Source organism: Coregonus lavaretus, assembly GCF_964263955.1.
Source record: "Coregonus lavaretus genome assembly, chromosome: 2".
NCBI lineage: Eukaryota > Metazoa > Chordata > Actinopteri > Salmoniformes > Salmonidae > Coregonus > Coregonus lavaretus.
Window position 1 is genome coordinate 45016167 of NC_139989.1, and position 22628 is coordinate 45038794.

Sequence of the window (22628 nt, forward strand, 5' to 3'; positions counted from 1 at the left end):
TATAGATCTACATTCATATTGAGGACACAGAATAAATAAGAAACAACTGGGGTTAATGCAAGGATGTGGATTTTAAGAAATAGTATGTTACCCTCAGCTCAGTTGACGCATCAAGGAATTAGACTTTAGGCACACACACACACACACACAGAAGTGACTGTGTTTAGTAACAGTACTGAATAACAATTTACTATTTCATTTATTTTGATATCACATATCAGTCACTGACATACTAACAGTCATGCAACACGTTTTTTTAAATGAAAGAAGGCAGTATTTCTTGACTTTGATGAAAATCTGTATAAAATGTTACTTGTGTATACAAAATGTAACTAATGTATTTATACTTGAGGTCAGTTTGATACCGTCTAACAACTGGATATTTTTCCCACAAACATGAGAATTTTAATTTGTAATTAGTGAACTTTTAAATTATTACTGTGTAATTCATATCCTGATGGTAGGTATTGCGTAGCATCTGGGGATAGGCAGAAAATGAATAATGCTGTATAGACGGGGCGGGCTCATACATAAAGTCAAGAGATGTCATTAAATATTTATTAGGGTGAATCTCTTCGGATGGGCTCTTTTTTAAAAGGAAAGTATTGGGCGGAGTCAATGCAAATTTCAAGAAAGCTTCTGATGGTTGACGTACTGTCAGGCCACGGTAAGGGTGACATTTCTATTGGACAATGGTGCCTGGTCTCATGACAACAACAGCCAGGATTAAGCCAATCAGGAGTCGTCCTGGTTCACAAACGCTGTTGGTAAATGACGTAAGTAGTGGAAAACAAGATGGCGACGTCTAAGTCGTAAATTAGTTTATCTAAATAGAAATCGGCCTCTCTGGGGCATCGGTGAAGTGTTACCCTTCCTCGGATAGTTTAATAAACTTCGAGCTAAGATAAAGTGACCTTATGCGTTGTTAACGCTTCAAACATATTGGTTCTTTCCTTCAGCAACCTCCGGGTTAAAGCCGGGGAGGCGAAGTTCTGAATTTCATGATGGACAGTAACGTTAGTGGGGAGTACATCTCGACTATGGAAAATATGGATCCGACTTTGTCAGAACTAGGGGACGAATTTACACTGGGAGACATCGATGGTGAGTGACTGTTTATGTCATAATTGATGAGAGAATATGGAATTATTGTGTGTGTTTGTCCACGAAAGTTTGTTGTGGCCTATTTGCTTTCCGCTTTCTGACAGTATTATGTGTCCTCGTTGCGATAAGGCCGGCAGGAGTCGGTGGTGATGTGTATCATGTGTCAAGCAAGCCGCTTGTTGATAGTCAGCATTGGTTACATTTACATATAGCTACTGTATTTAGACTAGCTAATTATGATGCAACTCACATTAAAATAGTATATAAATAATGATATACTTTATGTCTGTGTCAAACATTGGCAGGAGGACAGTGTCGTCAACCATGAAACTATTGTGGATTCCATAGGATTCGAACTTCTTCACCCTTTTGTTTTTGGGCGTTGTATAGGATACTTAGATACACTTAGCACTCCACTATTTTACATTTCTAAACAATAGTTTGCTTAAATTATTCTGTGTCACTGATGATTAATATTGCAATCGCGTTTTACATTCAAGCATATTTTAAAGGGGTGGTTTGCCTACAGCACAGTGGTCATGCAACAGTTTAGTGTGTGTGTGTGAATAAACAACTCCTCAAATGTAACTGAGTGTGACTCACAACTGTGAGCTGTCATACAATTATTGGTAGGCAAAAATATCCTTATACTTTCCCAGTGGCTTATTAGCCTAGTTTTACTTGTTTCTTATTTATCTATATGTTCTTCATTACATTTTGTTCTGAGCTGTTTTTTTTGTCATGCTTGTCTACCTCTTTCCTGGCTGTCATACCGTTGAGGGTTTGTTAATCAATAATGGAGAAGAAAGTGACTAGCATTGTCTATCATTAATACCCCTTCTGTTTTTTGACGGGCAAACATGTCCGCTTCACCCTGCTCATTCATAGGCTTAGCACAATGACTCAATATGGCGACAGCATCCCTGTTCCCTTCTTATCAAAACAGCAGTTTTACTCTTGGCACACTGTGAAAGCATGGAGCTTTGGACACAGAATTGACCGGCGCAGGTCACCGGATTCCAATTACTGAATGCTAAGTCACCGAACTGATTTGTCGCTGTCATACAATATGGGATAGATGGGACCCATTGCAATGCAGGAACTAAGAGACCCCAGAGGCTATGCTATGTAATCCCTCTTTAGTGTTAAAAAGAGAGGTATGCAAAGAGTTTTGACCCCTTGTCTTGGGTACAACAATATAACGAGAAAAAGAGAATGTTGTGTATGAGTCTAACTCAATTTAGTCTTAAATTATTTATGCAAAATGTACTCCTCCCCACAATAAATATTTGGTAAGTTGAATTGGTCCAGTGTTATTCCTATATAAAGGAAAACATATCAGTAAATTGGATAGCAATTTTAAACTTTTTTAAAAGGGTACCCAGATGTAGTCCAAAGCTCTTAAATAGTTTGATGGTGGGCAACTCTGCTGCTACATAATCTTTTGTTTGTCTCTATAGGTGCCTAATGCAATTAGAAACTCACTTGTGTTTTAAATTATATATTTTTATATGAGATCTAGGCTATTTAAGTCTTGGAACTAAGGGCCCCCCTCTGAAGGTGTCTGCATAGCCTTACCTAGTAGGGCTGTGACGATACCAGTATTGTGATATTTCTTTCCATGGCAAAAATTAACAGGACGCAGACCAAACTCTTTGGTCCTTAATAAACCTGCTGTATGTGAAATATAGTGTGCCAAAGCTTGGAAAATAATTACATGTGACTGGATGACAAGATGATGTTTGTTTCTAACATTAGGGCTATTTCCCTAAAGAAGTTAAATCCGCTTTGTGTTTTGTTTCCTTACCACAATACTAATGAGTATTGCGATACTGGTATTGTCCCGGCCCTACTATCTAGACTTTTATCCCCGCTATTCCCAATGCAATAGCTGCTCCGGTTACATAACCTATTTTTTCTGCTCTGAGCAGCCCTAGGAAACTGTCCCCGCTTGACAGTTTTAGTCCTTTGTGTCACACTTGTCTGGGGGCTTGGGGCTCTGTTTTGTTCTGTGCCTCTGAAAGCCAACCCCCTGTGGAGCCGTGCGCATGCGCATGTGAGTCTTACTTTGGTGTGGTAGATGAAGCAGACAATTCCAATGAATTGTCAATATTAGACAAGCCACTTATAAAGCCCAATTTGAGACCAGGGTCTCATTCACAATGGTGACCTGAAAACAAACTACTCACATGATAATTCAATGCTAGCATGTTAGTAGATACCCATAGACTTCAAATCAAATCAAATCAAATTTTATTGGCCACATGCGCCGAATACAACAGGTGCAGACATTACAGTGAAATGCTTACTTACAGCCCTTAACCAACAGTGCATTTATTTTTAATAAAAAAATAAAACAACAACAAAAAAGGGTTGAGAGAAAAAAAGAGCAGAAGTAAAATAAAATAACAGTAGTGAGGCTATATATACAGGGGGGTACCGGTGCAGAGTCAATGTGCGGGGGCACCGGCTAGTTGAGGTAGTTGAAGTAATATGTACATGTGGGTAGAGTTAAAGTGACTATGTATAAATTAACAGAGTAGCAGCAGCGTAAAAAGATGGGGTGGGGGGGCAGTGCAAATAGTCCGGGTAGCCATGATTAGCTGTTCAGGAGTCTTATGGCTTGGGGGTAGAAGCTGTTGAGAAGTCTTTTGGACCTAGACTTGGCACTCCGGTACCGCTTGCCGTGCGGTAGCAGAGAGAACAGTCTATGACTAGGGTGGCTGGAGTCTTTGACAATTTTGAGGGCCTTCCTCTGACACCGCCTGGTATAGAGGTCCTGGATGGCAGGAAGCTTGGCCCCAGTAATGTACTGGGCTGTATGCACTACCCTCTGTAGTGCCTTGCGGTCGGTGGCCAAGCAGTTGCCATACCAGGCGGTGATGCAACCAGTCAGGATGCTCTCGATGGTGCAGCTGTAGAATTTTTTGAGGATCTGAGGACCCATGCCAAATCTTTTCAGTCTCCTGAGGGGGAATGGCTTTGTCGTGCCCTCTTCACGACTGTCTTGGTGTGTTTGGACCATAATAGTTTGTTGGTGACGTGGACACCAAGGAACTTGAAGCTCTCAACCTGTTCCACTACAGCCCCGTCGATGAGAGTGCTCAGTCCTCTTTTTTTTCCTGTAGTCCACAATCATCTGCTTTGTCTTGGTCACGTTGAGGGAGAGGTTGTTATCCTGGCACCACACGGCCAGGTCTCTGACCTCCTCCCTATAGGCTGTCTCATCGTTGTCGGTGATCAGGCCTACCACTGTTGTGTCGTCGGCAAACTTAATGATGGTGTTGGAGTCGTGCCTGGCCATGCAGTCATGGGTGAACAGGGAGTACAGGAGGGGACTGAGCACGCACCCCTGAGGGGCCCCCGTGTTGAGGATCAGTGTGGCAGATGTGTTGTTACCTACCCTTACCACCTGGGGGCGGCCCGTCAGGAAGTCCAGGATCCAGTTGCAGAGAGAGGTGTTTAGTCCCAGGATCCTTAGCTTAGTGATGAGCTTTTAGGACACTATGGTGTTGAATGCTGAGCTGTAGTCAATGAATAGCATTCTCACGTAGGTGTTCGTCTTGTCCAGGTGGGAAAGGGTAGTGTGGAGTGCAATAGAGATTGCATCATCTGTGGATCTGTTGGGGTGGTATGCAAATTGGAGTGGGTCTAGGGTTTCTGGGATAATGGTGTTGATGTGAGCCATGACCAGCCTTTCAAAGCACTTCATGGCTACAGACGTCAGTGCTACGGGTCGGTAGTCATTTAGGCAGGTTATCTTAGGGTCCTTGGGCACGGGGACTATGGTGGTCTGCTTGAAACATGTTCAAGTCATTACTACCTCTAACTTCCTTCATACTGGACACAGAGACATAAAAATGGTATCCATGAGTTCATCTGACTCTGGGGAAGTAGATAAAGGGCCAAAATCCCAAAGTATCCCAGTAACAGAAGTGAGATGTTGGAAGCTTGTGCAGAAGAGCTTTGTAAAGGAAAATGAGAAATGAAGGGAATTAAGAGGTCCAGCCAACCAGTGATATTAAACCTGTCACCTGTGATAAAGCCAAGCAGGCTGTGGTACACTGCATCCAAGGGTTTTAGAGTAGTTGCTGCTGCATGCTGATAAATGGTGTCACCATAATCATAAATGGGAGGAGGATGCATTTATTGGCCTAGGTGTCTGGCCTTTCTTTATCGCAAGTGTGAGTTCAAGGTTGCAGCCCCTCATTGATAAAAGCGTGATTATTCTTTAACCCCGATTCTAGCAACATTATCTATACATAGGTCCCTACAGGACACTTTTCACTCCTGTCACAGTGGAATCTATAAGACCATGCCAAAGTCCTTCAATTCCAAAGTCCTTTGAAGCCCATGCTCTGGACATGCTTTCTGTATAAGGTGACATGTTTTCGACATTGTCATTAGAGAAGGGATTTAGGTAGTATTGCTAACAGCAGCAGTTTTAAACTTGACAAAATGATATTGGCAAATGGTGAGCCTAAGTAAAGCTGTCATTTTGATAATGAGAAATGGCACACTCTTCCCATTGATCGTAGGCCTGTTATGCACCCCAGACAATGGTAAAGCACATGAGAAGATTTAGCCTACCTCTGGATATGAGAGATGGCATGGTTGTGATGTTGTAGTCTTAGGATGAATGGACAAGTGTTAAACACCCTGCAGTAGAGGGCTTTAGAAACAGTTTCAACATGTAGGCTACTCTCTTTTCTTGCAAGACTGGTTTGAAACCATATTTTTTTTTAGCATGTGCAACTCCACTGCTCTTATCAGTACAAAGCTGTCCACAGTCAAGACATACTCCACCTGTAGCTGAAGTAATGTTCTTATCTGGGTGCTCTTTTACCTCATTCTCATGGTCTCTCAGGGCGTCTGTACTAGATTACCATGTCATTTTTTTCAGGGCTAGTCGTTTGAAGGCTTTCCTATTAGTACTAGCTGGCTGGGCTCTCTTCCATGACTCTGCTAGAACAGTAGCAGTGTATCAAACCAAGGCTGCCACTCCATAAACCTCTCTTAATTCCTTCAGTGACCTTGCCCCGGCAGTAAACAGCATTGTCACTGTTGTAAGTCTCTGCTGGTGGTGGATTCTCCTCTTTCCTCTATTGGCTTTCCTGTGATCTCTTCACTCAAGGCCAATTTCTAATGTGTGTTAATAATCTGCAGTGCCTTCAGAAAGGATTCACCCCTTGACTTTATCCACATTTTGTTATGTTACAGCCTGAATTTAAACCATTGCGATTTTGTCACTGGCCTACACACAATACCCCATAATGTCAAAGTGGAATTATGTTTTTAGATTTTTTTTTACAAATGAATAAAAAATGAAAAGCTGAAATGTCTTTAAAAAAGCAGACATTGAATATCCCTTTGAGCATGGTGAAGTTCTAATTACACTTTGGATGGCGTATCAATATACTCACTACAAGTCACTACAAAGATACAGGCGTCCTTCCTAATGCAGAGACCGGAGAGGAAGGAAACCGCTCAGGGATTTCACCTAAATCTCTAAATCAGTTAGAGTTTAATGTCTGTGATAGGAGAACACTGAGCATGGATCAACAACATTGTAGTTACACCACAATACTAACCTAAATGACAGTGTGAAAAGTAGGAAGCCTGTACAGAAAAAAACAAAACAAATCTAAAACAAGCATCCTGTTTGCAATAAGGCACTAAAGTAAAACTGCTAAACATTTGGCAAAGAAATTAACTTTGTGTCCTGAATACAAAGCTTTATGTTTGAGGCAAATCCGACACAACACATCACTGAGTACCACTCTTCAAATTTTCAAGCATGGTGGTGGCTGCATCATGTTATGGGTGTGCTTGTCATCGGCAAGGACTAGGGAGTTTTTTTTTTGTTGGATAAAAAGAAACGGAATAGAGCTAAGCACAGGAAAAATCCTAGAGGAAAACCTGGTTCAGTCTGCTTTCCAACAGACACTGGGAGACAAATTCACTTTTCAGCAGGACAATAACCTGAAACTAAGGATCACTCACATAAGAGGACAACTGAAAAAATGTCAGATTAAACTGCAGTTCCTCACAATAAAATGACAGCTCTTAATAAAAAGACCAGGTCTATACGACATTAAAACAAATCGTTTTGGGCAGTGATAAGAACTCCAGGACCAATTGATTAAGGCAGGCCTTTGAAGGCGTTAGAAAAGTCCCTAGTTGTTGACCCCCCCCCCCCCCCCCTTTCTAGCTCTAACTTTGCTGATAGCTACTTTATTGAGGAAAAGTCTACCTGTGATATGTGGTTGTCCCACATTTATAAAAACATGTTTTCATGTCATTATGGGGTATACTTTAATAATGCGTGAGTGAGGCCAGCAAAATGCGTATCAGTACCGCTGTCAGTTAGGTGAGAGTGTGATTTGTGATGCAATTAATCCACACACCTGTTGGTTCCTTGTGAGATTCCTTTCTTGATAGATTCCTTTTTTCTCCCTTCCTTGTGACAGGTTGACTGCAACAGTGTAGCCCTAACTCATTAGAGGGCCATATTAACCAATGGATTATGTCTAATAAGCCAATTTTATGCTAACTATCTAAAGTCGAATTTGTTGTCTATTAAATCAATTGCCATTGCACATGATTTTATGACTTAGAATAAAGTGCATTTTAGCTTACCCACTACCAGAGACTCATGAACCCCTTGAATTCGTCTCTCCTCAGAGATGCTCCAGTTCGTCAGCAACCAGGTGGGGGAGTTCCCTGACCTCTTTGAGGACCAGATGGCCTCGGCGGGCTCCCTACAGAACGGTGCAGGGGCCACCCCACGCCCAGCCCCACAGACACCCCAGACCACCACCACTACCACAGTTTACCAGAACAGCAACGTGACCCTTACCCCCACCCAAACACTGGCCCCCCTGTCCCTGTCCCTGCCCCTCACCCCACCACAGACCCCAGTCCAGACGTTCTCTTCAGGGCAGCATCAGATCCGCACCCCTCCCCTGCTCCAGCCCCGGCCCCAGATGCAGGCCATCCAGCCCCAGCCCCAGCAGCAACCCACCATCCAGGTCCACACCCAGAGCATCCCCATGCAGACGCATAGCTTCCCTGTGCACTCTCTGGTCCAGACCCACAACCAGACTATGCCCATCCAGACCCAGGCCCAGACGGTGATGATCACATCCAACGGTGGCCAGTCCCGCTTCATCCAGAACCCTGTCATCTGCCACCAGAGTCCCACTACAAGCTTCCAAGGTTAGGAGCAACTTTGTTTCTTTACTGAAAAGATTAGGTTACTGGGAAACAGTGGATATTCATTATAAATGCACTTAAATTAGTATAGATGTTTATCATGTGAAGATATTCCGAGTCCTACATGTTTTTCTATATGAATAGGGCCTGCATGTTTTTCTATATGAATGGTGCTGTTTGACAGTGTATCCTTACACCATACCTCTCTTTTTTTCTACAGTCCTCCAACCGCAGATGCAGAGCATAATGACATCACCACAGGTTCAACCCATGACCATCCAGCACCAGAGACTACTGCAGACGGGCCAGACCATCCAGACTCTCTCCACAGCACCTACAGTCCACACCATGCAACAGCAGGTTCAACAGGTACCCATGAGTATCAAGCTTCATACTTTACAATATTTGAGTCCCTAATCAAAACTAGCTCCGTCCAATCTTTATAAAGTCTCTCTAAATACATGCAGATCCTAGCACTTATCACTCATGTTGTAACCATAGACTCTGTGTGTACGGCATCATTGGTTATAACTGATCCAGTGTCCCTGGTCTCTCTCAGCTTTTGGTCCACCAGCCTCAGATTCTGAAGACAGAGAATCTGGTTCTGACCACCCTGAAGCATGACGGGACACAGGTTCTGTCCACCATGCAGAACCCTGGGATCACCACCTTGACCCATCCCATCCAGACACAGACTCTACAGGTACCGGTAGGTCTCTATACTATCTGTCTGCTTCACTCTCTCTCTTTCTATTCTCTCTGTTCAGTGTCTGATGGGGACGGTCACAAAGACCCTGATTAAACCTATGCTTGGACTGAAAAGTACTTTAAATGGAGATGAGAAGAGAATTTCCATTGAACATGCTTCTTTGTTCTATCTCGGTCCATCCAACGACCCCTTAGTATCTTAGCTGTTTCATATGTCATCACTGACTCTTACCTTAACTCTTCCCTCACAGACGCTGATGGGCAGTAACATCCTGACCACCGTGCCAGTCATGATGGGGTGCGGAGACAAGCTGCCCATCAAACAGCTGTCGTCAGGCACCTCCCACTGTGTAGGTGGGAACAGGCAGGTGATGGACCAGGGGATGGGGATGGTGATGGGTCCAGGGGGGGTGATGAAGGAGGGGGAGAGGAGGACCACCCACAACATCATCGAGAAGAGGTACCGCTCCTCCATCAATGACAAGATCCTGGAGCTGAGAGACCTAGTCATGGGCGGCGACACCAAGGTCAGGAAAACTAAGTGATATAATAATCCAATATTGACCTTTGACCTTACAGGAACAGTCGGTTTAGTTTTATTTTGTGATCCAAGTTGGATAGAAAGTTAGAGAGAGGAGCATGCTAGAACAATTTGAATGTTTCACAGGTGTCAAACTTAATTAGGCTACAGGCTGAACCACAGACTTCTTAGCGTGCATGGAAGTCAGTAGAGGAATGGAGTTATACTGGAAGACCTGTTTTTATAGGGCACTCTCACCAAATGTACACTGACACATTGCTAATGTGTTTGTACGCAGATGCACAAGTCAGGAGTGCTGAGGAAAGCCATCGACTACATCAAATACCTGCAGCAGGTCAACCACAAACTACGGCAGGAGAACCTGGCCCTCAAGATGAACAGCAAGAACAGTAAGTCCCCCATTATTACTAGTTAATCCATCACAACTGTGTTGATATTTAGGTCTTCAGTTCATGAACACATTGGGCTCTCTCCCACTTTCTCTCTGTCAGAGTCAGTGGTGCTGTCTGACGATGTGGAGATGAAACCAGAGATGCTGATGATGTCACCTCCAGCCTCAGAGCCTGGTTCTGGATCTCCTCATGAGTTCTCTCCATACTGCATCGACTCAGAGCCTGGCAGCCCCTTACTGGACCATGAACAGGTAGCTACAGTGATGATGATAGTCAAGGAAGTGTGATTTTTTTGTTTTGTTTGTGGAAATGGTTTGAATTGAATGTTGCGAAGGTTGAACACTTACATAGTAGTTGAACTATTCTGTCTCTTTCTCTCTCTTCCTTCTCTCAGGTGAAGAGTGAGCCTGGCTCACCCTCTTCCGTGGGCGTGATGGATCGCTCTCGTCTCCTCCTCTGCGCCCTCACCTTCTTCTGTCTCTCCCTCAACCCCCTGCCCTCTCTCCTGGGATCTGAGGCCCAGGGCAGCTCTGGCTTGATTTCTGCACACGGAGCCTCCAGGACCCTGTTCTCATTACCCAGCCAGACCCAGAACTTTGGTCAGCCCCTTAGTTTACCCTTACACTGACCATACAAGTCTTGCATTCAAGGCAGGCTATTATAGTCAGTCATTTTTCTTAACAGTAGTAGTTACTGATACGAGTTCTCAGTTGTGAGTTGTTTTGAGGATGTATTGGAGTATATGTAATTTATACTGACTCCTCCCCCTCTTTCCCACAGTGACCTGGCTTTGGTGCCTGTTGCCATGGTTAACGGTGTGGGTGTTGAGTGGTGTTGGGGCGGTGTGGGGCTGTGTTAGGGTCCTCTACCTCTGGGAGCCTGTCACCCCCCTCCACTCGCCCAAATCAGTCTCCTTCTGGAGGCACCGTAAACAAGCAGACCTACATCTCAACAGAGTGAGTTCACATCCCTTTATGTCTAAAGTATTGTCCCCTACCTTATTGTTTTTCTCTGTACTTGTGTTTGAGTATCTCTTAAACTGGTGCCCTGATTGGGTAATACCATCTCTCTGTGTCTATAGGTACATGAATGCCAAGTTCCAGAAGTATTCTTATAGCTTTTCCCACCTTGCCTCTCCTACAGGGTGACTATACAGCAGCCATGGCCAGTCTGGAAACCTGCCTGTCAGTCTTGACCAGAGCCCTGCCCACCACGCGTTGGGACCTCCTCTTCTCCCTCTCCTGGAACCTGATTCGCTACTGTCTGCATCACCCCACCCCTCTGGGCTGGCTGGTTCGCCAGGTTGGTGGGAAGCACAAGGGGGAAGAGTCCAAGACTAGCTCCCGGGACGCAGCTCTGGTCTACCATAGGCTGAGCCAGCTGCAGCTCACAGGTGACTACACTGAATAGTCAAGAACATTGAGCCTAGATCAGTATCATTAGTCATTGTAAACATGATAACATAACACAGTAGTACCCCATCCTCTGATGTCTGTAACTTCTCTCTCTCTCTCTGTGTGTAGGGAAGCTTCCCCAGCGCAGTGGCCTGTGGGCTTTGTCTCTGTCTATGAGTGCCGTCAACCTCAGTGAGAGCGCCCAAAGCAAGATGGCCCCCTCCCAGCAGGCCCAGATCTATGTCACTGTGGCAACAGCTCTGCGCACTGTACTGGGCCACCACCTCTCCTGCCTGCCTGTGAGTGTCTCAGGGCATCCCGCCATCCTCTCCTCCTCCATTACTAACCCTCCACATCCCTCCATTACTGCTATGGTAATGATATCTCTGATACTATCCACTCACTGTCATCTCACATGTCTGTGTCCCAGGGTTACCTGTTGTGCTGTGCTGAGGGTGTGGCCAGCCAATCAGACTCCAAGCCCATCCCTGACTGTCTGCACTGGCTCTTCACCCCATTGGGCAGGCAGTTCTTCCTCAGCTGTGATTGGTCTGTGAAGTCTGAGAGCAGAGAGGGCGTGTACACTTCCCAGAGAGACCCAGGTGTGAACAATAAAGTCGAAGGAAGAGCTAATAGGGTATACAGAAATGCCCTCATGTAACAATTAAGCAACAATTAGGCCATTTAATTATCTTTCTTTCTTTCTCTCTTTCCTCTAGCTGACCCCATCGCCCAGCTGCATCGTTGTTTCTGTGAGAAGCTACTGGAGAGAGCTGTGCACTCCCTCATCCAGCCCCACACTGACACGGAGGCAGGCAAGCCCAAGAACGACTCGGGGTAAGGGCAGGGTCCTCACAGTGCCCAGTCACTCTGCCCAGTTTACCTATGTTAAATTGTTTACTTTTCTACTATCTCTCTCTCTCTCTCAGGGAGTTCTCCAGTGCCTTGGAGTTTCTCCAGCTGTTGAACAGCTGCACAGAGGAGTCCCCCTCTCCTCCCTTCCCAGCCCTGCCTAATCACACCACCATGCCAGGTACTGGAATGCACACGTCAGTGTGAACCACACCATGCTCTGTGTGGGACAGATTTATTTACATATTTCTCTTATCTTTGTTTCCTGGGGGGATCAGATGCTGTGAATGTGTTTTAGATTTTTTCTCAAATGTATCTTGAACACTAAAGATAGAGTTTATGATTAACATAATTGACTTATTCAATTGAACATGTGAATTTTTTTTGTTAAACCTCTTGATGCCACAGTTGATTTGTTGCACGTTTTCACCCTTTGTCTTTAAGTGTGACATCTTCCCCATAGGAAGTCTATAATGTTTTCATGTAATCTCTTCTCTGCTTAGTGGCAGACCCAGTGAGTCGCTGGTGGGCGTTGGTCCTAAAGGCTGCTGTCCATTGGCTGCAAGGGGATGATGTCGCTGTGAGGTCGCTGCTGGCAGAAGCAGAGCGAATGCCCAGAGCTCTCCATACCATTGAGTCAGTATACTTTGTTTGTCTTATGTGTGTGTTTCAAGTTTTATTAGTCATATGTTTCGAGAAACAATTGGTATACACCGTCCAACGAAATGCTTACTTACAGGTTCCTTCTCGACAATGCAATAACAATAAGAAATAATAAAAGATAAGAATATGAACATAAAGTAAATGTCTCAGTAGAATATAATAAACATTTTAGCATAAGTATAATACAGGAAGGTACAATTTATAGTCCAATATTTACATGTGTTTTGGGGAGCAAGTTTTTAAATTGTGCAGTATTTAGCAATCATAATAAGGGTCTGGTATCAGTTGTGATGTGTGGGTAGCATGAATGTATATATACTTGTGTGTGTGTGTGTGTGTGTGTGTGTGTGTGTGTGTGTGAGTGCATGTGTACTAAGGTGTGGAGAATCAGAGCAGGTGGTCAGTCCAGTTCAAGTGTTAAGCAGTCTGATGGCTTGTAGATAGAAACTGTCTCTGAGCCTGTTGGTATCAGACATCATGCTCCAATACCGTCTACCTGACTGTAAGGGAGTGAACAGCTCGTGGCTGGGGTGTGTTGGGTCCTTGATGATGCTGCGGGCCTTCCTCAGGCACCGTTTCAAGTAGTCCTGAAAGTGTTGGAGCATGGTGCCAGTGATGTGTATGTAAATGACATTAGAAGCATTGCCATAACCCTCCGTTGTTCTCCCTGTCGTCCTGAAGTCACCCGTTGCCCAAGGCTGTGCTGCTGCTGTGTAAGGCGGTGCAGATGAGCCTGTCTCCTCTGAAGGGAGAGGGGGTGGTGGCCTGTCTGTCTCACTGTGACAGGGCCAGCGGCTACCTGCGCACCAGCATCTCTGTTCCCCTGTCCGCCCAGTCTGGCAACTGGCTCAACAAGGTAGTCTCCCAAAATACGGGTGTTTAGGATGCAAGTTAATATACAGTGAGGGGAAAAAAGTATTTTATCCCCTGCTGATTTTGTACGTTTGCCCACTGACAAAGACATGATCAGTCTATAATTTTAATGGTAGGTTTATTTGAACAGTGAGAGACAGAATAACAACAAAATCCAGATAAACGCATGTCAAAAATGTTATAAATTGATTTGCATTTTAATGAGGGAAATAAGTATTTGACCCCTCTGCAAAACATGACTTAGTACTTGGTGGCAAAACCCTTGTTGGCAATCACAGAGGTCAGACGTTTCTTGTAGTTGGCCACCAGGTTTGCACACATCTCGGGAGGGATTTTGTCCCACTCCTCTTTGCAGATCTTCTCCAAATCATTAAGGTTTCGAGCCTGACGTTTGGCAACTCGAACCTTCAGCTCCCTCCACAGATTTTCTATGGGATTAAGGTCTGGAGACTGTCTAGGCCACTCCAGGACCTTAATGTGCTTCTTCTTGAGCCACTCCTTTAATAATAATAATAATATGCCATTTAGCAGACGCTTTTATCCAAAGCGACTTAGTCATGCGTGCATACATTTTTGTGTATGGGTGGTCCCGGGGATCGAACCCACTACCTTGGCGTTACAAGCGCCGTGCTCTACCAGCTGAGCTACAGAGGACCACTCCTTTGTTGCCTTGGCCGTGTGTTTTGGGTCATTGTCATGCTGGAATACCCATCCATGACCCATTTTCAATGCCCTGGCTGAGGGAAGGAGGTTCTCACCCAAGATTTGACGGTACATGGCCCCGTCCATCGTCCCTTTGATGCGGTGAAGTTGTCCTGTCCCCTTAGCAGAAAAACACCCCAAAGCATAATGTTTCCACCTCCATGTTTGACGGTGGGGATGGTGTTCTTGGGGTCATAGGCAACATTCCACCTCCTCCAAACACGGCGAGTTGAGTTGATGCCAAAGACCTCGATTTTGGTCTCATCTGACCACAACACTTTCACCCAGTTCTCCTCTGAATCATTCAGATGTTCATTGGCAAACTTCAGACGGGCATGTATATGTGCTTTCTTGAGCAGGGGGACCTTGTGGGCGCTGCAGGATTTCAGTCCTTCACGGCGTAGTGTGTTACCAATTGTTTTCTTGGTGACTATGGTCCCAGCTGCCTTGAGATCATTGACAAGATCCTCCCGTGTAGTTCTGGGCTGATTCCTCACTGTTCTCATGATCATTGCAACTCCACGAGGTGAGATCTTGCATGGAGCCCCAGGCAGAGGGAGATTGACAGTTATTTTGTGTTTCTTCCATTTGCCAATAATCGCACCAACTGTTGTCACCTTCTCACCAAGCTGCTTGGCGATGGTCTTGTAGCCCATTCCAGCCTTGTGTAGGTCTACAATCTTGTCCCTGACATCCTTGGAGAGCTCTTTTGTCTTGGCCATGGTGGAGAGTTTGGAATCTGATTGATTGCTTCTGTGGACAGGTTTCTTTTTATACAGGTAACAAGCTGAGATTAGGAGCACTCCCTTTAAGAGTGTGCTCCTAATCTCAGCTCGTTACCTGTATAAAAGACACCTGGGAGCCAGAATTCGTTCTGATTTGAGAGGGGGTCAAATACTTATTTCCCTCATTAAAATGCAAATAAATTTATAACATTTTTGACATGCGTTTTTCTGGATTTTTTTTGGGTTATTCTGTCTCTCACTGTTCAAATAAACCTACCATTAAAATGATAGACTGATAATTTCTTTGTCAGTGGGCTAACGTACAAAATCAGCAGGGGATCAAATACTTTTTTCCCTCACTGTATGCACTCTCTGTGATTTATATTTAAACCAACTCTAACCTTTGTGTATATACATGCAGTAAAGGTTGTAATGGAGTTTGGTTGATTCACGGTGCCCTTTGGTCATACTACACACACACACACACACACACACACACAAACACCATGAACAAACATATACTGCACACTGTGACAGTTGCATGGGTGCTCGTTTGACTCACAAAAGCACAGGCACAAGCTGACACTAGCTAGGTATAGTAGAGGCTATGTGTGTGTGGGTGGTAGGGGGTGGCTGTGGTGCATTGTAGTTGCATTGCATGATCCTGCAGCCCAGTGCAATGTGTCTGCAGTGCAGTACAGAGGCCTCCCGAATCTGCAGGCACCTGCAACATATCACACCATATCCAGGACAAGACATTACTTACGGTGCATGTACTGTCCCATATACCTCTATTAGTATCCATAACTCATTGTGTAGTCATTTATTACGTAGTTCAACAGTTTTTTTTATGTCTGCCTTACTGTTGTCTTTCCAATACCAAAGGGGGTGGAGCTCCTGGTCTGTGACCTCTTGCTGACCCTCAGGACCAGCCTATGGCAAAGAGGAAGTAGCAGCAATGGGGAGCCAGGCCCTGCCCCTGGCTCCCAATTGGCTGGATTCCAGCGGGACCTGAGTTCGTTGCGAAGGCTGGGACAATGCTACAGACGGGCACAACACAAGGTAACTAGGGCTTCAGACCAGACGGCTTGTTCATGGATTATTCATGGATATTTGTGGTGTAATAATGTAAGTGTGTTCCCGCTCTTGCCCTCCCCCAGGTGTTCCTGCATGAGACCACAGTGAGGCTGATGGCTGGAGCCAGTCCCACCCGCACACACCAGCTACTGGAGCACAGCCTCCGACGCAGGACCAACAACCCTGGATACACCACGGGTAAGGACACGCACTTCAATTATTATCATGAATGATGCCATTGAAGTTGATATCAAATTTGTTTTTGATGTCAAATTAGAACAAATGTAGTGCTTTCCACCCTTCAGCTAATTTACAGATCTTATCTCTTTACTTTTCGCTCCTCCTCCCTCCAGCAGAGGGTGACTGTGTTCTGGGTGAGCGTGAAAGGGCTCATGCCATCCTGCTGGCGTGCCGCCACCTACCCTTACCCCTGCTGACCCCACCAGGGCACCGCGCCCGCCTGCTGGCTGAGGCCAAGCGCACCCTTGAGCGAGTGGGCGACCGCCGATCCCTACAGGACTGCCAGCAGATCCTGCTCCGCCTCAGCGGGGGCACCACCATCGCTGCCTCCTGATGATTCCCCCTCACACAGATCTCAGATCAGTTAGACCCACACACAGTAACGCTGACTGGTGATCTACTCACTCAAGTACTGATCAGTGATGAGTTATTCTCCACCACATATTAGAATTTAGCCCACTCATACAGATCCCAGAATAGTCACCTAGCCCTACACACATAGCACTGATAAATTACTAGTCAGCCATTTCCACACAGCATCTAATAGTCAACTACGCAAACAGTCGTATATCATGGACCTATCACTGTACAGGAGAGACACCAAAAGGGACCTTCAATCTTCACACTGCCAGCCTGAACATTGACTACTATTAACATTCTGGCAGTGTCATATTTAATGTCAACACCCCCATAGCCACACAGAAGGAAATAGGATATAATGCGGCCCATACACTGGACCACTGCACATGCTTTCTCATATGCTCACTGGTATAATGCTAACACTGTAACGTTGCTAACACTGCTTAGCGTAGAGGGAATCTGCTTACAGGCCCCTAAGGGAAAAAGGACCAAAATGGCTGCCACTGGGTCTCTCATCTACATACAATTCAGTCTCTCTCTTTGCTTGGCTAATCAGCCAACAGTTATTTTGAATTGTTCCCCACGTTGAATGGACCTTCATCCACAAGAGGTTGTGCTCGTCGTGTCTAAAGCTTTTTGACAGAGCTGTAAGGTCACAGGTAGATGACGGGAAGCACATGCACTGGCAGTCCACAGGTTATAGATGCTACATGCTAAAATGTAATGTACGTCCAAGCTTCACAATGATACATTTAAAATGTATGTGTTTTTGACTGACCAATACAATAGTTCAACGCAAGGAGACCTACTGTGGCTTCAGTGCATTCTAGCTTTGATAGTCACCCTCTAGCCTCTACTGTACAATGCAAAATAACTTGCTTCTCACAGTACAGTGCAGAGTAGTATCTATTTATATCTACCTCATTGACTGTACAATGCCAGTGTACTCTAGCGCAATATAGTACCACACCAGTTGGCATGGTGACAGTTGACAGTAGTCGTACAGTATTCAGATCAGCTTTATTTAGACTCAGCAGTGCAGTGCAATATTAATGGGCCAGCACTGTAAAAGTGCAATTTATTTTTCAACAAGAAAAAAGGTTCATGGATTGGAGAGTCACCCTAAATGGAAAATCAAAGCCCAATTCTTTATACAGGTTACACACATATACACATGCACACAGTCAGTCGCATACACAGTATAGCAGTTGTGATTGTATATAGATTGTACATTCTGTAGCCATGTAGAGACAGCAGTCTTGAATAGAGTAAAGCAGGATGTTCTTACCTATGCGAGAGGGGAAACGAATGGGTAGAAAGAAGGTACCCTCAACTCTGTAGGAAGGTTAAATGGTTTGTGTAATGGGCAGTTCGGTCACTGTCACTAGTAAGGTTGATTCTGACCAATCTATTCATTGAAGTGGTCACAGGGTGCCTTGCCAGTTTAAGCCACAGTGATCCATTGGTGAAGAGGAGTTCCTGGGAAGTGTAGTCTGTGTCAGGGTTCTTCAATTCCGGTCCTGGAGGGCCGAAACACCTCTGTTTTTCATCCTCTCCTTCTAATCAGGGGCTAATTCAGACCTGGGACACCAGGTGAGTGCAATTAACTACCAGGTAGAAATAAAAAACAGAAGTGTTTCGGCCCTCCAGGACCGGAATTGAAGAACCCTGCTGTAGATGGTGGGATTGGGAATCTCGAGCATAATGGCCTTGATGTTTTCAGTGTCAGAGCTATCATTGTGGAATCTCAGTCCAATTACTTTTAATTGTATTGTCTGTTGGCTAGACTTTGTCACTTTCGTCATTCTCATCTTTGTGTTCTGATTTTAATGGCTGTAATATTTTTTTGTTGTTGAGCAATCTTGTTTCTTTATTGTTTTATATTGTCAAGGCAAGGAGTGCGAAGGAGTTACTTTTTTAAAATTAGGATAAAGGAGTTATCCTAATATTTTATGCAGGAAGTACTGTTGTCCAAGTAATTAGTATGGCAGTTTATAGGACATCATTATTGGCACTTTGTAGTGTTTTTGACATGGACTCCAATGCACAGAAATGTGTTCATACACTTTACCCTAATATGAGAAAGACCTACTGTATGTCTTCCTGCTCAAACCAGCCGTATACACCACAAGAAGGTGTATGATGTCAATTTACCCAACCATGTCCCTTGTATCTGCTCCGTTACTTCAGATTGAATTTATCAGACTGGTTAGTGTGGGCTAGTAAGTGCTGCACAACCAACCTTTTGCAGTGAATGGAATTACTACGATTTATAATGTTACAAAATATCTCATCTAATGTTTTCCCCTTTGTATGTATTGTTTTCTGGATTTCTATGTATGATTTTGTTTTTTAATAAAAGATGACTGTGGACAGCATGTGTGTGTTTGTTCGTGTCTTATTTTAAATCACTATAAATGCCAAGCAGTAGGGATACTACTGTAAAAATTATGTTGACAAAACAAGATGTTTTTAGACAGAACACTGTTAAAGCAGTGTTAGTGTTCTGCATTATGCTCACACACCGATCTTGATCCCTATTGTGTGTTTCACTGGAACTAGCGACTGGGCTGGTCAACAAAACTACACTGGTACTGTTTATCCACCTGAAGGTGGGGGAAGAGGACCACCCACACTTTACTATACTGCTCTCTATTTCTGCTTACTTGGCTACTTGCTGGTTCTTTCTCTCTGGCCCTTGGCTCTCTCTTCCTCAGTCTCTGGCCTTATTGTTGAGCTCATGATGTATGTGCCCTCCTTTTCTGTCTCCACCTCCCCTCCCTGAAATATTTTATTTGACTTGGACTGAATAGTGGTGTCTTACAGCCACTCCCCACAGTAGAAATAACTATTGTCTCCAGACTCGCTGTCTTTCTGTATTAATCCATAGGAATCCATAGGAATGTCCCAGGAGACTGTGGATCCCAGTATTTGACTACCCGGTTTCATGTTCAGAGTGGAACGTGGTCTATATTTGAAACTTGCACACCTACCTACATTATCAAATTTGTGTTGGTCACACTGCTCTGAGGTAAAAAGTGTCCACCAAACAGATTATTCCATCCTCATAGGCTTTGATTTCAACAGTGCAAAAATGTTGATATTGGCCAATTGCTTTGTGTATTTTCAACAGATTGTCCATAAATATGTTGGAAATATTAAAGTCTTGCACTTATCAATGTTTAATGTAGGCACGGCAATGTTATTTTACTTGCATCAGAATTCTGAATAACTAACATTAATTTCAATGCACTTTTTTTCATTACACTTCTAGAACTGGGCATTGGTGAGAGAGTGGCCACAATTTCAAAGAACCAAAGTGCTTGGGAGTTTGTCCCAGTCGGACCACTTTGTATGATGCACACACAAATTAGGAAGTACTGAAGCAAAAAGCCAGCTGAAAAATAAGCTCACGTGTTCTCAAAATGAAAAACATGAAGAACTGGAACAAAAAGGAAAAGGGGAAGCATGAGAAATTTAAACCTGGATCTAAGAAAAGAGAGAAATGTGTGGTCATGTTCAACGATAACGAGCGACAGTGAGTTTGGCACATTATAAACAGCACAGGAATCCCTCAACGCATAGCAAGCTAACGTTAGCTAACTATAGAGCATCTCTGGCTAAACATTTACATTACATTTTAGTCATTTAGCAGACGCTCTTATCCAGAGCGACTTACAGTTAGTGAGTGCATACATTATTTTTTAATAAACTAGCTAGATTGCTATGTAAGTCTCATTTACATGGTCAACTTGTATGAAATGCCTTCATCGTTGATAGAGAACCATAAGCCACATCATCCTGCCTCTCTGTCTTTGTTTAGTGGACCTCTAATAGGTTTGCCAAGTTTCCTTTTAATCCTATCAGTAGTTAAGTATTGGTGAATGTTATAAATTGACCACAAGTGACTTGTCATGAATGTACTCATCTATTTGACTTATCTTATCTCTTGCAGGGACTATCTGACAGGATTCCACAAGAGAAAGGTGGAGAGGAGGAAAGCAGCAGTGGTGGAAATCCAGACCAAGATAAAGGAGGAGCAGAAGAGAGTCAAAGAAGAGGTAAACACCAGCTAAATGAAAGCACAAGATTAAAACCCAAGTGTTAATTAAATAGACATGGTGTGTAAAACTGTTGTCACTTTAGTAGAGGTTTAGATGAAGGGAATACTAACAATGTGGACAGAAGGGGGCACTAATCATATTTACTCTTTAATTCCAGAGACACAAGGAGTATTTGAAATTACTGCAGGAAAGAAAAGAGGCTCTCGGTGAGTTTGAGCGAAATAATTAAACATGTCGGTTAGGCTTGACAGAATATTGTTGGCTGCCTTCACATGCCGTATCTGTGTTTTCAGGTTTAACCAGAAGTAAACATGTAGTGTGAATCCATTTAATCTGCTTACTTACTCTTATTGTTATGGTTAACTCTCCACAGATGATGATGATGATGAAGAAGATGAATTGGAGGATGTGATAACGGGCACAACCGAGTCTGTACAGTACGATCACCCCAACCACACTGTTACCGTAACAACCATCAGTGACCTTGACCTCACAGGGGCCAGTCTCTTTGCGTCAGCAACCAATCATGTAAAGCATTTGTTACTGATTTCCACGTCCCGTGTTCTTATGTTTTGAAATAGTTTCTCTGAAAGGTATTCAAACTGTAAATTGTCTTTTGAAGGTTACTGAGGACGGTGAGGAGGAGGAGGAGGTGGAGGAGCAGGAGAAAATTAGCGCTATGCCAAAGAAATCTGGTAATCCCATCCTCAATAAAAAGTATGTTGTGTTCATCCTCACTCACATTTAGTGAAAAACACTTGTACTCTTTCCCTGTCAATAATATTTTATAGATTTGAATGCACAATTTGTGGCTTCATATCCTAAAGATGTGTAATTAAAATGTGTAATTTGACGTGTCTATCAATAACATTTATGTGTCATTGATAATGGTAATATTCACTGGAGGAGTTATAAAACGGGTGATACTTTATGCAAATTGCATTATTCCTCAACAACTGTGTTATACACCCTGCTAATGAATAGTAATGAGCCCCCAATTCCTGTTCTATTCTCATTCTGTATTCAGTTCTGACAGCTAATTTTGTCTAATATGATTCCTATATAACAATATGAGCACTGTGGTGACAAGTTTTTCTCACACGTTATTATCCCCCCTTCTCCCTGTCTGCAGAATCTGCTCACTGAACGCCTCGCTCCACGCTCACCAGACGCAGCGGAAGGGAAGCAGGAAAGGGAAGCAGGAAGGCAAAGGACGAGGCCGGCCAACAGACAAAAAGCCAAGTGCCACAGACAAGAAGGGCAGAATTGAGAAGAACAGAGTTGGGAGGACCACCAAGAAGCAAAGACGCAGACTGACTGGGAAGAGGGTACATCACAAGGACTGAGAGTTAGGAAAAATAGATTTGCAGTGTAAGGGTCTGTCTGGCCTTTTTGTTTGATCAGGATCCTAATCAGCCATGATGGACATTTTAGAGTTTCTATGGTACCAGTTGGGAAAGTCTACGGAGCAAACAAAATCACCAATACACAAACTGCAAATAGTCATTCTCATTGAAAGCCAATGTCTGCTCAATCCAGAGCGCCCCTTTCAAATACTGTTTTGTTTTCACCAATTGGACACAACCTGTCTGCTGTTTCCTTTGTTATGCTCTCTCCTTTCTACATTTTGGTTTATATGCTAACTGTTTTGGTAATGTTGTATTTCATACAATGTGTATATGCTCAAAGTTGGATTAAAAGGAAAGAATATATACGAA

The 22628-nt window shown here is 43.9% G+C and overlaps 2 protein-coding genes across 2 annotated transcripts; both read left to right on the forward strand.

The window, feature by feature from the left end:
• Positions 1-760: 760 nt before the first annotated feature.
• On the forward strand, positions 761-19224 carry LOC311105159 (sterol regulatory element-binding protein 2-like). The gene is given in 23 exon segments (XM_084147207.1): positions 761-1104; positions 7789-8322; positions 8540-8688; positions 8879-9028; positions 9279-9554; positions 9846-9957; positions 10060-10211; positions 10355-10559; positions 10741-10866; positions 10869-10883; positions 10886-10903; positions 10906-10916; positions 11104-11353; positions 11484-11653; positions 11785-11956; positions 12074-12191; positions 12284-12387; positions 12710-12842; positions 13551-13725; positions 16055-16231; positions 16330-16444; positions 16600-16849; positions 18497-19224. Coding segments are annotated over 22 exon segments (3486 nt in total). The 5' UTR covers positions 761-1001; the 3' UTR covers positions 16821-16849; positions 18497-19224.
• Positions 19225-20207: 983 nt separating this feature from the next.
• LOC311148235 (nucleolar protein 12-like) lies at positions 20208-22628 on the forward strand. Its single transcript, XM_084185131.1, has 6 exons — positions 20208-20384; positions 20802-20907; positions 21068-21116; positions 21284-21438; positions 21533-21627; positions 22043-22628. The coding sequence occupies exons 1-6, from the start codon at positions 20272-20274 to the stop codon at positions 22254-22256; spliced, it is 732 nt and encodes a 243-aa protein (XP_084041257.1). The 5' UTR covers positions 20208-20271; the 3' UTR covers positions 22257-22628.

Coding starts and splice junctions, on each gene's coding strand:
- LOC311148235 (XM_084185131.1), top strand. CDS start 20,272: ATGAAAAACATGAAGAACTGGAACAAAAAGGAAAAGGGGAAGCATGAG. Junction 20,385..20,801: donor TTCAACGATAACGAGCGACA/GTGAGTTTGGCA, acceptor TATCTCTTGCAG/GGACTATCTGACAGGATTCC. Junction 21,628..22,042: donor AATCCCATCCTCAATAAAAA/GTATGTTGTGTT, acceptor CCCTGTCTGCAG/AATCTGCTCACTGAACGCCT.